Source organism: Hemiscyllium ocellatum, chromosome 14 (genome assembly GCF_020745735.1).
Source record: "Hemiscyllium ocellatum isolate sHemOce1 chromosome 14, sHemOce1.pat.X.cur, whole genome shotgun sequence".
NCBI classification, from domain to species: Eukaryota; Metazoa; Chordata; class Chondrichthyes; order Orectolobiformes; family Hemiscylliidae; genus Hemiscyllium; species Hemiscyllium ocellatum.
Window position 1 is genome coordinate 72,757,325 of NC_083414.1, and position 15,714 is coordinate 72,773,038.

The 15,714-nt window shown below is 44.0% G+C and overlaps 1 protein-coding gene across 1 annotated transcript in view; it reads left to right on the plus strand.

The window, feature by feature from the left end:
• The window catches only part of cacna2d2a (calcium channel, voltage-dependent, alpha 2/delta subunit 2a), an 871,148-nt gene that overhangs the window by 791,519 nt on the left and 63,915 nt on the right, over positions 1-15,714 (plus strand). Inside the window, exons 19-20 of the mRNA XM_060835047.1 lie at positions 2,225-2,299; positions 2,829-2,900. Coding sequence (XP_060691030.1) covers positions 2,225-2,299; positions 2,829-2,900 — 147 coding nt within the window. The remainder of the gene's footprint in view (positions 1-2,224; positions 2,300-2,828; positions 2,901-15,714) is intronic.

The window sequence follows — 15,714 nt, forward strand, 5'->3', positions numbered from 1 at the left end:
ATACACGAACACCAGCTAGCCACAAAAAGACACGACCCTCTCTCCCTCGTAGCCCTACACACGGATGAAAAAAAAACCACCATTTCGACTGGGACAACACACCTATCCTGGGACAGACTAAGCAAAGACATGCCAGAGAATTCCTAGAGGCCTGGCACTCCAACCACAACGCCATAAACAAACACATAGATCTAGATGCCATCTATCAACCCCTCAGAAAACGAACGGGAAATGACATCACCACAAACCACAGGATAAAGATATAAATAGAAAGCAGAAGACAACAGCTTTGCTTCACTTGGAGGTTGCCACTGATGATGTTACGTAGCCAGGTAATGAAACGTCTGGATATCAAACCTACAGCTCAGCGAGCAAACCTACACCCTAAACTAGAAAGCCTGGTCTGTGAGAACTGGCCGCTCCAATTCAGGCTGCTTCCATTGTTCCAACTTTTATATAAAAAAAACCTAAAGGTCTAACCTGGAGATAACCTAAGTTGGTAGGTATTCCCCAGTAGTCAGTTCGACACCTTCACCTTTACAACCTCTTTTAAAAAAAACCCAGGCAAAATAACTTTTCTAATGTGACAGCATCATCACACTTTCATGTCGTCATCATCTTGTTCAATTTACTGAATGCTTCTTTTCTCTGCAAGTGATCTGTGTGACTTAGTTTAAGAAGACTTTACTGCAAACTTGTTGAAAGTGATCAACACTGCCATAATTAAGGCATTGAACACCCTCTGCTTGACAATTGTGTTGTCTTTGTAGATTCCTTGCAGCATAACAGCAGCTTATCAAAGTGACAGCTAGTATCTTTCTTCATTTCTGACAGGTTTTGTTTTGGGCCAAGCAGCTATCTTGATGCCTAAGTCACTCACAGGCTCAGACCAAGTCCAAGCCTCATGTCAAATTAACTGATTAGTTTGAGAAAAATACGTTGTACTTTAGACTGATGTGTCCAATGTTTGATTGTATATTCTGGCCTGAGTTCTTTGTGCCTTAATACAAGCTCAATTCAGACTTCTTAATAACTGTTAAACAATGTATTTTTACACTGTAAATAATGATAAGGCTGCAGATCAATGTGGTCTGAGATGTAAAGGATCCAGTGTTCTAATAGAACACGAACATGTGACCACTGAGCTCACAGAGCAGCACTAGTCACCAGAGAGCCTCATCTACTTTTCCTTCAGTTCCTATCTCTCCATCTGTGAATTGCTTGGTTCATCATTCTCCCCAGAAAACATTCTCCTGTACTTTTAAACTCATGGCGCCCATACCCTAGGCCCTGTCTCCATCTATAGATATGGCTCTTGCAAGCCTGATCTCCATCAATCTTCATCTAAACCTGATTCCCAGCAAAATCCCTGGGGCTGAACTGCTCTAGCTGTTCGAGTAGAATCTCACACTAATTTATTAATTGATTAAAGCAGATGATTGGATGAATCAAAGTAATCTATACATTAGAGCAAACTAGCTCTTTCACAAGTATGGAACAAAGCTGTGAATTAAATCAATACCACACTTGCACTTTGTCAATTAGACAGCAACTCGATTGGTATTTTGGAAGCTCACAATTTGTTTTATAGTGTCTGAGAAGTACTAATGCATTTGGTGTCGCTGGAGCTGTTGCTTTGTGTGACCATTACTCTGAGGTTCTGTCATGTGTAACTATTATCCTGAAGATACTTCCCTGTATGACCATTTCCCCTCGAGTTACTGCCCTGTATAATGAATATATTTGGTCCCTGTATTCATTACTTGTTGATGTCATGATAAACATATGAGTTGAATTTTAATCTTCAGTCTCTGGATATAGATATCTCTGAGTGGGTCAACTTTTATTGCTCATACCCAGGTGATACAGTACCCATGAGATGCTGGCCTTATTCTTCTAGATTGTAGATATTTGCTGAAGAGTCTTTGATGAACTGCTACACTACATCCTGTTGATAATTCAATCTTTTGTCACTATTTGCTAATGGTGGAGTTGTAAATGTTTAGGGTAATGGATGAGATGCAATAATATTTTAGGATGATTTTTCTGAGTCTATAACAGAGTTTTTAAAGTTTCTTAATCTTACTGCTCTAATTTTTTCACTCACTACTGAAATCTGCAAACACACCAATTGTAGGAAGGAGCTACTGTGCGCTAGTGCATTTTGTATTGAAATTTCTGCTCGTGTTTCTTGGTAATATTCACTGTTGGTTTCTCCTCACAGTTAGGTGGCAATGGGTACTTTTTCGCTATCGATCCAAATGGGTATGTCCTGTTCCATCCAAACCTACAGCCAAAGGTAAGAGATGTCAGAAGTGATCCATTCCGATGACTCCAACAGTCCCTGAACTCAGCTGTAAAGATATATGAGCTTCTTAAACATTTACCCACTTGGATAATGCGTTTATAACTAGAGGGTAGCATTTTGGACATCATTCAAATTGCAATGACCAATGATTCACCCTGTGACCTGTTTCTCAACTGAAATGTATGGAGTGTGTCCATCATCAGTAATCTTCTGACAGTTGGATTTTGATAGTGGTTATTGAAAGCACAATAAAGGTGGTGATACTCTCCCTGTGACTGAAGTTTCTTACTGGCTCATGACACCTTTACTACCTGACACTTATGATAGAGGAAAACATTTTAATGCAAATGCCTGATCCATCCCTTCTTGAGGAAACACATAGAAACCTAAGAATAAACCACAGCAGGAAGTACCTATACAATCAAAGCAAGATGGCAGAGACACATTCACTTTTAACTCTCTATGATGTGGTTGTCAATATCATGTCATACATAATTTTCTTCCTGGTTCTCATTTCTAGATTATAAATTTTCGAGAGCCAGTGACTCTGGATTTCCTGGATGCAGAATTGGAGGATGAAAACAAAGAACGGGTAAGGAATGACCTCTTCCGGTCTCAAGTGAAATACAAAAACACAATGTAGAGAACAAAGAACATTACAGCTCAGACTGTTTGGCCCTTCAACCCTACGCCAATACATTTGCCCTTCCATACTAAAACTGTCTTCACAAACAAGACCCATATCCCTCTATTCCTTTTCTATTAGTGTATTCTTCCACGTGCCTCTTGAATGCTGCTATTATGTCTGCTTCCACCATGTACTATGGCAGCATGTTTCCTTTATCTGAAAAACTTGCCTTTCACATCTTTCTTAAACACCCCCCCACCACACACCTTGAACCTGTGTCCCCTAGTAACTGACCCCTCCATTTTGGGAAAAAGCCTCATACTTTCCACCCTATCCATGCCATTCACAATCTTATAAACTTCTATCACGTTGCCCCTTGACCTCCTGCTTCCAGTGAAAGCAAACCTAGTCTATCCAATCTTTCTTTAATGCTAAAATCCTCCATACCAAGCAACATTCGGGTAAATCTTTTCTGCACCCTCATTAAGGTATCTACATCCTTCTGGTAATGTGGTGACAGAACTGTACGCGATATTACAAGTGTGGCCTAACTAAAGTTCTGTAAAGCTTCAGAATAAGTTACCTATCCTTACACTCAGTGCCCCTCCCAATGAAGGCAAGCATGCCATAGGCCTTTTCTCTTACCTTATCTACCTGTGCTGCAACCTTCAGCAAACTGTGGATCTACACACCTAGATCCTTCTGTATAATCAATGCTGCTAGGGTTCTGCCATTCACTGTATAATTTCAACCTGTACTTGACCCTCCAAAGTGCATCATCTCACATTTGTCTAGATTCAACTCCATCTGCCATTTTTCTGCCCATGCCTACAACTGATCTATATCCTGTTGTATCCTCTGACAGTCCTCCTCACTATCAGCAACTCACCAATCTTTGTATTGTCCGCAAACTTACTAATTAGACCAGCTATATTTACCTAGGAGAAAGTGAGTACTGCAGATGCTGGAGATCAGAGTCAAAACATGTGGTGCTGGAAAAGCACAGCTGGTCAGACAGCATCTGAGGAACCAGAGAATTGACATTTTGAGCATAAGCTTTTCATCAGGAATGAGGCTTGTGGCCCTAGGGGGCTGAGAGATAAATGGGAGGGGGTGGGGCTCAGGGAAAGGTAGCTGGGAATGTGATAGGTAGATGAAGGTGGGGGTGAAGGTGATAAGTCGGAAAGGACGGTGGAGTGGATAGGTGGGAAAGAAGATAGGCAGGTAGGACTGTTCAAGGGGGTGGTGCCAAGTTGGAAGGTTGGATCTGGGATAAAGATGGGTGATGGGGAAATGAGGAAATTGATGAAATCCACATTGAGTTCTTGTGGTTGGAAGGTCCCAAGGTAGAAGATGAGGCGTTCTTCCTTCAGGCATCGGGTGGTTAGTGTTTGAAGGTGGAAGAGGCCTCGGACTTGCATGTGCTTGTTAGAGTGGAAGGGGGAGTTAAAATATTCGGCAACCGGGCTGTGGGTCGTTTAGTCCATGTGTCCCAGAGATGTTCTCTGAAACATTCTGCAAGTTAGCGTCTGTCTCCCCAATGTAGAGTAGACTACAGACACAATAGATGACTTCTGTGGAAGTACAGATAATTCTTTGTCAGATGTGGAAGGATCCTTTGGGGCCTTGGTCGGATGTAAAGGGGGAGGTTTGGGTGCAGGTTTTGCACTTGTTGCAGTGGCAGGGGAAGGTACCAGGATTGGAGGGTGGGTTGGTGGGAGGCCTGAACCTAACAAGGGAGTCGCAGAGGGAATTGTCTCTCCAGAGTGCAGACAGGGGTGGGGAGAGAAATATATCTCTGATGGGAAGGTCTGATTGTAGGTAGCAGAAATAGCAGAGGATGATGTGATGTATCCGGAGGTTGATGGGGAGGAAGGTGAGGACCAAGGGATTCAGTCCTTGAGATTGAAGAGGTGGGGTTCAAGGGCGGAGGTACGGAATGTGGAGGAGATGCCCTGGAGGGCATTGTTGACCATGTGGAAGAGGAAATTGCGGTCTCTGAAGAAGGAGGCCATCTGGGATGTTCTATGGTGGATTTGGTCCTCCTGGGAGTAGATGCAGCTGAGGTGCAGGAATTGGGAATAAGGGATAGTGATTTTACAGAAGCAGGGTGGGAGGAGGTGTAGTCCAGGTAGCTGTGGAAGTCAATGGGTTTGTAGTAGATGTCCATGTTGAGTTGGTCACAGGAAATGGAAATGCAGAGGTCCAGGAAGGGGAGGGAGGTGTCCGAGATGGTCCAGCTGAACTTGAGGTTGGGTTGGAAGGTGTAAGTGAAGTTAATGAACTGTTCAACCTCCTTGTGGGAGCACGAAGTGGCGCCGATACAGTCATTGATCTAGCGGAGGAAAAGGTGGAGAATGGTGCTAGTGTAGCTGCAGAAGATGAACTGTTCCACATACCTGACGAAGGGGCAAGCACAGCTGGACTCATTTGGGAGCTGATGGCAACTCTTTTGGTCTGGAGGAAGTGGAAGGATTGCAATGAGAAATTGTTGTGGGTAAGGACCAGGTCAGCCAATGGAGAATGAGAGTGTCAGTGGAAGGGTACTGGTTGGGTCAGCGTTAGAGGAAGAAACAGAGGGCTTGGAGGCTTTTGTCATGGCGGATGAATGTGTATAGGGACTGGATGTCAATGGTGAAGATGAGGCTTTGGGGACCAGGGAAACAAAAGTCCTAGAGGAGGTGGAGTGCATGAGTGGTGTCCTAAATATAAGTGGGGAGTTCCTGGACCAAGGGGAACAGTCATGATTTGGAGATGCCGGTGTTGGACTGAAGTGTACAAAGTTAAAAATCGCACAACACCAGGTTATAGTCCAACAGGTTTAATTGGAAGCACTAGCTTTTAGAGCGCCGCTCCTCCTGACACAGCCACCTGATGAAGGAGCGGCGCTCTGAAAGCTAGTGCTTCAAATTAAACCTGTTGGACTATAACTTAGTGTTGTGTGATTTTTAACAAGGCAAACAGGACAGTGTCTTCAAATCACTTATGTAGCCCACAACCAGCAGAGGTCCCAGCACTGATTCCTATGGAACACCACTAGTCACAACCCTCCATTCCAATACACACCCTTTCTGTCTCCTATGACTAAGCCAGTTCTGTGTCCATCTTGCCAGCTTTACCTTTTGTACCCATCTGCCATGTGTCAAAAGCTTTACTGAAGTCCATGTAGACACTTTTCCTTCAACAATTGTCTTTGTCACCTTCTCAAAAATCACAAACAAGTTAGTGAGGCATGACCTCTCTTGCACAAAACCATGCTGTCTATCCTAATAAATCCATTTGCTTCTAAATGTGTATAGATCTTGTCCCTCAGAATTTTTTCCAATAATTTCCTTACCACTGACATGAGGCTCACACGCCTGTAATTTCCTGGATTATCCCTGTCACCCTTTTTAAACATTGGGACAACATTGGCTATTCTCCAGTCCTCTGGGAACCCTTTTTAAACAATGGGACAACATTGGCTATTCTCCAGTCCTCTGGGAACTCACCTGTGGTCAAGGAGGATATAAAGATGTCTGTCAATGCTCCAGCAATTTTTCTCTTGCCTCAATATTCTGAAATAGGTCTCATCAGGACTTATCTATCTTAATACTTTTTAAGAGGTGCACAACACGTCTTCTTTTTTAGTAGTAACTTGGCTTAAAATTTCGACACTTCCTTCCCTGAGATCATCCTCTACCAATTCCTTCTCCTTGGTGAATACTGACACAAAATATTCATTTATGACCTCACCTACCTTCTCTGGCTCTACATATAGAGTGGGCCAACCCTTTCCCTGGTTACCCTCTTACTTTTTATAGGTGTAAAAAGCCTTGAGATTCCTCTTAATCCTGTTTGCTAATGACATTTCGTGATCCTTTTTAGCCCTTTTAATTCCTTTTAATTTCGGTTCTATCCTCCTTTTCTTATATTCTTCCAGGGCTTTGTCAGTTCCCATACTCCTAGTCCTTATGAATGCTTCCTTTTTCTTTTGGACCAAGGTCGTAATATCTCTGGTTATTCAAGGTTCGTGTGACTTGCCATATCTATCCTTCATTCTTGCTGTGCTACTCCTGAACTCTTATCAATTGCCATTTGAAATGCTCCCATATGTCCGATGTGGATCTACCCTCAAACAGCCGCCTTCAATCAGAATTCTCTAGTTCCTGTCCAATACAAGGGTACCTCGATTATCCGAACGTGATGGGCAGGCACTATTTCGTTCGGATATTTGATTACTCGGTCAATCGATTAAATACCTTTCCTCTGGGGCTCAGGAGTTTTTAAAGTCTGCTCCCAGTTTGGGAGACAGCAGCAGCATACAGCGCATGAGGAAAACATCGATTTTCCTGCTCCTCAGATGCTGCCTGAACTGCTGTGCCTTTCCTGCACCACTCTAATCTAGAATCTGGTTTCCAGCATTTGCAGTCCTTGTTTTTACCTTACACATTCTGCCCCATCCAAGCCCCTAACATGAAATGAGTCTCAGTCAAAATAGAGGAACTTAAAATCACCACCACAACAACCCTGCTGGTTTTGCATCTTTCCAAAATCTGTCTACGTATTCTCTCCTCTTTTTCCCGTTGGCTGTTGGAAGGCCTGTACGCCTCTAAGCCCAGTGTTGGGTTTCACTTTTCCTGTTACTGAGTTCTGTCCATAATCCCTCACTGCACAAGTCCTTTGATGTATCCTCCCTCAGTACAGTGTGGGATACGCCTTTACCAGCAATGCAACTCCCCCACCTCATTTACATCTCCTTCTATCCCACCTGAAACATCTAAATCCTTGAGCATTCAGCTCCCAGTCCTGTTCCTCTTTTAGCCAATTCTCCGTAATCACAGTTCCAAGTACTAAGCAAAGCAAAGCTCTAAGTTCATTTACCTTGCTTATTATACTTCTCACATTGAAACACACGTATTTCAGACACCACCCTTCTCCTGCTCCTTTCATCAGTGTTTCCCTGCCTGTTCTTGTTCTTAGTCCTGTTTGCCTTGGTTTCTACCTCTCCCTTAGTTCTGCATCTACTGCCCTACTCTTCAGGTTCTCCTCCCCTGCCACATTAGTTTAAACCCTCCCAAACCAAGTATCCACCACCAAGAACATAAATCCCAGTCCTGCCCAGGTGTGCCCCATCCTGTTTGTACACGTCCCACCTCCCCAAAACCTGTCCCAATACCCCACAAATTTGAAACCTCCTCATGTTCATCCTATATATCCTGCTGTTTCTACTCTGACTAGCTCGTGGCACTGGTAGTAATCCTGCAATAACTATCATTAAGGTTAACGTTTCAACTTTCTTCCTCGTTCTCTATACTCTGCTTTTAGGACCTCATCCTTTTTTTTCACCTATGCCGTTAGTACATGTACCACGACCACTCTACAAAGTCGTGCAACTGCTCCAAGACATCCAGGACCCGAGCACCAGGGAGGCAATGTATCATCATGGACTCTCGTTAACAGCCACAGACACGCCTATTTATTCCCCGTACAATTAAATCCCCTATGGCATTTCTATAACTATTTCAGCCTCCCTTCACAGCAGAACCATGAATTTGGCTGCTGCTGCTTTCCCCTGAGAGGCCATTCCCCTCAGCTGTATCCAAAACAGTAATAGCCACAGGAGATTCCTGCACTGCCTGCTTAGCCCTCCTGTTCTGCCTGGTGGTCACCCATTCCCTTCCTGTCTGTGGAGTTGGAGTCAGTGGTGTGACCACCTCTCTATACATACTACCCACGGTATTCTGTGTCTTGCAAATACTCCACAGTGTCCCCAGACCCGCTCCAACTATGAAATCCAAGCTTCCAGGAGCTGCAGCTGGAGCCACTTCTTGCACATACACAGGTCTCGGGCACTGGAAATGTGCCCGGCTTCCTTCATCAAGCAAGAGGAGCAGACTATGATTTGGAGCTTGCCTGCCTTGGCTTATCCCTTTAATCTAATTAATCTTTACAAAGGTAAATACTTTTAAAACTAAATTGAAGCTGCTGTTGCTCTCTGCTCTGATAATGATTTCTCAAAACTTATCCGCTACTCACCAGCAACAGTTTCCCGAAGCTGTTTAGGCTCACTCTTGAACTCCTGCTGCTGAAATCCCTCTCACATTGTTCTGTCTGATCTGCTCCGAACCTTGCCTCTTTTTTTTAGTTCGTGGAGGAGGAGAGAGGGATGGAAACATGATGGCTCAGCGGTAATCACTGCTGCCTTGGAAAAATGGGTTTTAGGGTAAGGGTCTGGGTGGGATGCTCTTCAGAGGGTTGTTGTGGGCTTGATGGGCTGGGTGACCTGGTTCCATGATTCAATACAGTAAGCTAACGTTTGGGGCTGGGAGAAAGTGAGGACTACAGATGCTGGAGATCAGAGTTGAAGAGTGTGGTGCTGGAAGTGCACAGCCGGTCAGGCAGCATCCAAGGGGTAGGAGAATTAACGTTTCGAGCATAAGCACTTCGTCAGGAATGTTTGGGGCTGACCGTTCCTTAATAGTCGGATCTTCTATGATGTCCTTCACACCCATGCTGACTGTGAAGTCCACTCCCAGAATGCAAACAAGTGATGTCTCAGCAACCTCTGACTATATTCCAGACTTTCAGGCGGCCTTCACATTTCACCATTCCACGAATAGAGAGAATTGTTCTTTTAGATTTTTCCTGATCTCTGCTCTGAAAGAACCAAAGAGAATTCTATATTTGATTATTCTTTCTTCCTCCTCTGATAATATGATGGACATTTTTTTGACTCTCTGTCCCTTATCATCAACAAAGTCCAACCTGCCTGTGTAGTGACCAAGACTATTTTGGTACTTGCCATGCATATCAACTAACAATTGTGGACTTGTGTTTTGGAGGTTCAGTAACATGCCACTGGGTGGGGACAGTGGGGCAAAAAAATCAGAAAAGAATCGAGAAATAATCCACTCATTCCATCTGCTCCATACTGGTGTTTATGCTTCGGGGGAGCCTCCGACTCTTTCTCTTCATTAACCTTATATATTCTGTTTCATTCTTCCTTTTGAGTTAATCCAATTTTCCCTTAGATGTGTCTCTTTGAATCACTTCATTTACCTAATGTAAATTCTATTAGAAGTAGGTGAAGGAGGAGACGTTTGGGCCCTCAAAGCTGCACTGCCATTCAATAAGATCAGGAAACTCCACTTTCCCTGTCGTCCCCTCAAACACTCATCGCCTTCGCAGATCAAAAATTGGTCTAGTTCATCATTGAATATATTCTTTTGCCTAGCTTTCACTGTTGTTTGGAATAGTAACTCCAAAGATTAATGATTGTCTAAGAGAAGAAATTCCATTTCATCTCTACCTTAAATAGAAGACCCTTTATTTTGAAACTGTAACCCCCAGTTCTGGGTTCCTCAGTAAGAGGAAACATCCCTTCAGCATCTACCTGGTCAAGGCACCTCAGAATATTATTTTCAATTAGATCACTTCTCATTCTTCTAAACTCCAATAGATTTAGACCAAATCTTCTCAAACTTTCTTTATAAGGCAACTTCTTCATTGCAGGAATCCATGAAGGTCAACATTGTATTTGCCTTCCTAAATACAGAGGAGCCTCGTTATCCGAATGAGATGGGCTGGCAGTATTTTGTTCAGATAATTGATTGTTCAGTTAATTGATTCAATGCCTATCCTCTGGGGCTGGAAGTTTTCTGAAGTTTCCTTTTCCCTGGCTCTGCCTGCCTTACCCCCTCTCTTTGTCTCAGGGTTTGTTTCTGAGCAGAGACACACTTATGTGTAAGGGACCTGCAGCACTGCTGATGGCTCCCCCCACTCCCACTCAATCAGTTCAATGGATTGACACAGCAAAGCACTTGCTAAGTCCGCTCGCTGTTCAGGAGACTAGGCAGTAGCACACCACGCATGACTTTCCCACCCCTGTCCACCTCCAACCTGCACCCCCTGTCCACCCACCCAACCCCATCCAACACCACTCCCTGGCCGCCACACCACACCTCTCCACCCACCCCATGCGCCCCTGTCCACATCGACTCCCATGAGACCCTGTCCACCCCCTCCCACCCCATCTAGGGCAGCCGGACTGGACACCAACAGCAAAACTGCTGCTACCTTTAGGGGGTGAGTCTCAAAATAGCACACACAACCACGTACACAACATTTTACTGCAACTTTTTGACAGGTTCTACCCGTGCCATGTCTAGGGCAATGTTGGAGAGATTATCTGGGGAAGGAAGGTTTACAGTATACCCCTATGTATAACTTCTGGGAAAGTATGGTGGGGGGAGAGAGAGAGAGAGAGAGGGCAGGCAGTCGGTCAGTCATTTGGATATGGTGCCTGGGCTCCCATCGATGTCCAGGACTGCTCTCGGCAGCATTTCAGTAAGCTGGGTTCATTTTCAATCATTGTAAACAAAAAATACGATCCGTGTTGAAACATCTCTTTGATGTAATTTTTCTGTTGGGACCTTGAGATCTTCTTCCAATCATCCAAATTTCGGATAATTAATATTCGGATAATCGAGGTTCCTCTGTACTTGTTCCACCCGCATGACAACCAAGGACATCAGATCTCTCTCTGTCCCTCAACATTCTACAGTCTCGAGTTAACAAGTGTGGCACTGGGAAAGCACAGCCGATCAGGCAACATCCGAGGAGCAGGAGAGTCGTGTTTTCAGCATAAGCTCTTCATAAATCATTCCTGATGAAGACGTTATGCTCGAAATGTCAACTCTCCTGCTCCTCGGATGTTGCCTGACCAGCAATGCTTTCCTAGTGCCACACTTTTTGACTCTGACCTCCAGCAATTGCAGTCCTCACTTGCTCCTAATTGATCCTACAGTCTTGCTCTACTAAAATAATATTTTGCTTTTTTCTATTCTTCCTGCCAAAGTAGACAACTTCATATTTTCTCACATTATAGTTCAGTACTAAATTTTTGATCACTCACTTAACCTATTTCTGTCCATTTGTAAACTCTTTCAGTCCACACAACTTGTTTCCAACCTGCTGATGTATTATCAGAAAATGTGGCAGTTAGTCATTAACTCAAGTCTTTACTATCGAACATAAATCGTTGAGATTGCTGCAGCACTCTACTAATTGCAGCTTAACAAGCTGAAAATGGCATGCATCCACTTCTTTTAAGACTCTTGGAACCAGGCCAACAGATCAGGGGACCTGTCAGCTTTTAATTCCCTTGGTGTATCTAGTACCATTTTTCTAGTGATTCTGACTGGGATTAAATTCCTCCCTCCCCTTTACCTCATGTTATTCTACTATTATTGTCATTTATTTTCTTTGTAACAATACCAAGGCTTTAAGAGGTATATTTTGTCCTTTTTTTTAGGAAGGAAGGTTGAGACAGGCTACTGAGCTGTCTGCTCCAAAACTTATGAGGCCTTGGGTTTTTTCTTCCTGCTGTTTATCATTTTGTTGTATTTTGCCTATGGTATATGAATATGGTATATGAGATATTTTAGGTGCTGGAGGTGATTTCCTCGAATTCCAGGAGCAGCAATTACTGTTTTATATGCTGTTCCATTTTGGAACTTTGGGGAAAAAAAAGTCAAAACAACAGCAGTTTTAAAAGGGAGAAGAACAGACAAAGGAAGCACATGGTGAGGTCAGTGCAGGAGAGAGAGAGAGAGAGAGAGAGAGAGAAACTGGCAGAGCAGTGAATCTGCACAATTACTGCCTTTGCTGTTTGAATTCACGTATTGCTGGACATTGAAGTGCTTCTGGGAAAATTAGCAGACAGTGAAATTCACAACTGATCTTGGAGGAACTGTTTGGGCGAAGTTCACAGCACAGAAGCAGATAACTGTATAGTATTGTTTTTGAGTGTGACCTACAGAAAGTCTTCAGTAGTACGTAGAATGGGTTCTTTCTTGATTATATGTTTTTTGAGATATGTCTCTTGGCTAAAATTAAAAGATAAGCCACAACTATTAATTTAACCTGGGGCAGTGTTTTGCGGAGGAATAAGATGGTGTTATTTTCTGGGTCTGTAGATTGTGAAGGAACAAAAATGGCCTTTGGTAGAGTGATGTGCACTTCTTGTCAGATGTGGGAGTTTAAAGAGAGTTTAAGGGTTACTGCGGATTATATCTGCAATAAATGCTGTTGGTTGCGAATCTTATCAGATCAAATGTATCGCTTGGAGAAACAGTTAGAAGTGATGAGGAATTCGCAACAGCAACAATGTGTGATGGATGGCAATTATAGGAAGAGGGGAAAGTCTCTGATACAGTCACATAGATGGGTTAACTCCAGGATCAGGTGTACCCGAGAATTCTGTGGGAAGCTAGAGAAGTGATTGCTGGGCGTCTTGCTGAGATATTTATATCATCGATAGTCACAGGTGAGGTGCCAGAAGACTGGAGGTTGGCAAACGTGGTGCCACTGTTTAAGAAGGGCGGTAAAGACAAGCCAGGAACTATAGACCAGTCAACCTGACCTCATTGGTGGACAAGTTGTTGGAGGGAATCCTGAGGGACAGGATGTACATGTATTTAGAACATAGAAAGATACAGCGCAGTACAGGCCCTTCGGCCCTCGAAGTTGCGCCGACCGAATCCTACCTAACCTACACTAGCCCAATAACTTCCAAATGCCTATCCAATGCCCGCTTAAATGACCATAAAGAAGGAAAGTTCACCACTGCTACTGGCAGGGCATTCCATGAACTCACAACCCGCTGTGTAAAGAATCTACCCCTAACATCTGTCCTATACCTACCACCCCTTAATTTAAAGCTGTGTCCCCTAGTAACACCTGACTCCATTAGCGGTAAAAGGTTCTCAGTGTCGACCCTATCTAAACCCCTAATCATCTTATACATCTCTATCAAATCTCCCCTAAACCTTCTCTTCTCCAATGAGAACAGCCCCAAGTGCCTCAGCCTTTCCTCATAAGATTTTCCTACCATTCCAGGCAACATCCTGGTAATCCTCCTCTGCACCCGTTCCAATGCCTCCACATCCTTCCTATAGTATGGCGACCAAAACTGCACACAATACTCCAGATGAGGCCGCACCAGAGTCTTATACAGTTGCAACATGACCTCAGGACTCCGGAACTCAATTCCTCTACCAATAAAGCCCAGTACACCATATGCCTTCCTCACAGCACTATTTACCTGGGTGGCAACTTTCAGAGATCTGTGTACATGGACACCAAGATCCCTCTGCTCATCCACACTACCAAGTAGCCTACCATTAGCCCAGTAATCCATCTTCTTGTTACTCCTACCAAAGTGAATGACTTCACACTTAGCTACATTGAATTCCATTTGCCACATTTCTGCCCAGCTCTGCAACTTATCTATATCCCGCTGTAACCTACCACTTCCTTCCTCACTATCCACAACTCCACCGACTTTTGTGTCATCCGCAAACTTGCTTACCCAGCTTTCAAGCCCTTCCTCTAGATCATTTATAAAGATAACAAAAAGCAATGGTCCCAAAACAGATCCTTGTGGTACACCGCTAGTAACTGCACTCCAAGATGAACATAGTCCATCAACTACTACCCTCTGTCTCCTTCCAGCCAGCCAATTCCTAAACCAAACCTCTAATGTATCCTCAATGCCATACCTCCGTAGTTTTAGCATTAGCCTACCATGGGGAACCTTATCGAACGCCTTACTAAAATCCATATACACAACATCTACTGCTTTACACTCGTCCACTTCCTTAGTCACCTTCTCAAAGAACTCGATAAGGTTTGTGAGGCACGACCTGCCCTTCACAAAACCATGCTGGCTATCCTTGATCACGTTATTCCTATCCAGATGTTCATAAATCTTATCCCTTACCATTCTCTCTAAGACTTTGCCCACCACTGAAGTCAGACTCACTAGCCTATAGTTACTAGGGCTATCCCTACTCCCTTTCTTGAACAAGGGGACCACATTCGCTATCCTCCAGTCCTCTGGTACTATTCCCGTTGACAATGACGACATAAAAATCCAGGCCAATGGCTCTGCTATCTCCTCCCTAGCTTCCCATAGGATCCTAGGGTAAATGCCATCAGGCCCAGGAGACTCTATTTTCATCCTCTCCAATATTCCCAGAACCTCTTCCCTGCATATTTCCAGGCCATCCATTCTAATCATTTGTGACTCCATATTCACATCAGCAACAGTGTCCTGTTCCTGAGTGAATACTGATGAAAAGTATTGATTTAGTGTCTCTCCAATCTCCTCCGCCTCCACACACAACTTCCCACTACTATCTTTGACTGGACCGATACCTACCCTAGTCATCCTTTTATTCCTGACATACCTATAGAAAGCCTTTGGGTTTTCCCTAATCCTACCAGCTAAAGACTTTTCATGTCCCTTTCTCGCTTCTCTTAGCTCTCTCTTTAGATCCTTCCTGGCTACCTTATAACTCTCTATCGCCCCAACTGAACCTTCACGCCTCATCTTTACATATGCCGCCTTCTTCCCTTTCACAAGGGATTCCAATTCCTTACTAAACCACGGCTGCCTCACAAGGCCCTTTACACCATGCCTGACTGGTACATACTTATCGAGGACACGTAGTAGCTGCTCCTTGAACAATCCCCACATCTCATTAGTGTTCTTCTCTTGAAGCCTGTTTTTCCAATCCACACACCCTAAGTCATGCCTCACTGCATCATAATTTCCCTGCCCCCAGCTATAACTCTTGCCCTGTGGCGCACACTTATCCCTCTCCATCACTAAAGTAAAAGTCACCGAGTTGTGGTCACTGTCCCCGAAGTGCTCACCTACCTCCAAGTCTAACACCTGGCCTGGTTCATTACCTAGAACCAAATCCAGTATAGCCTCACCTCTTGTTGGCCT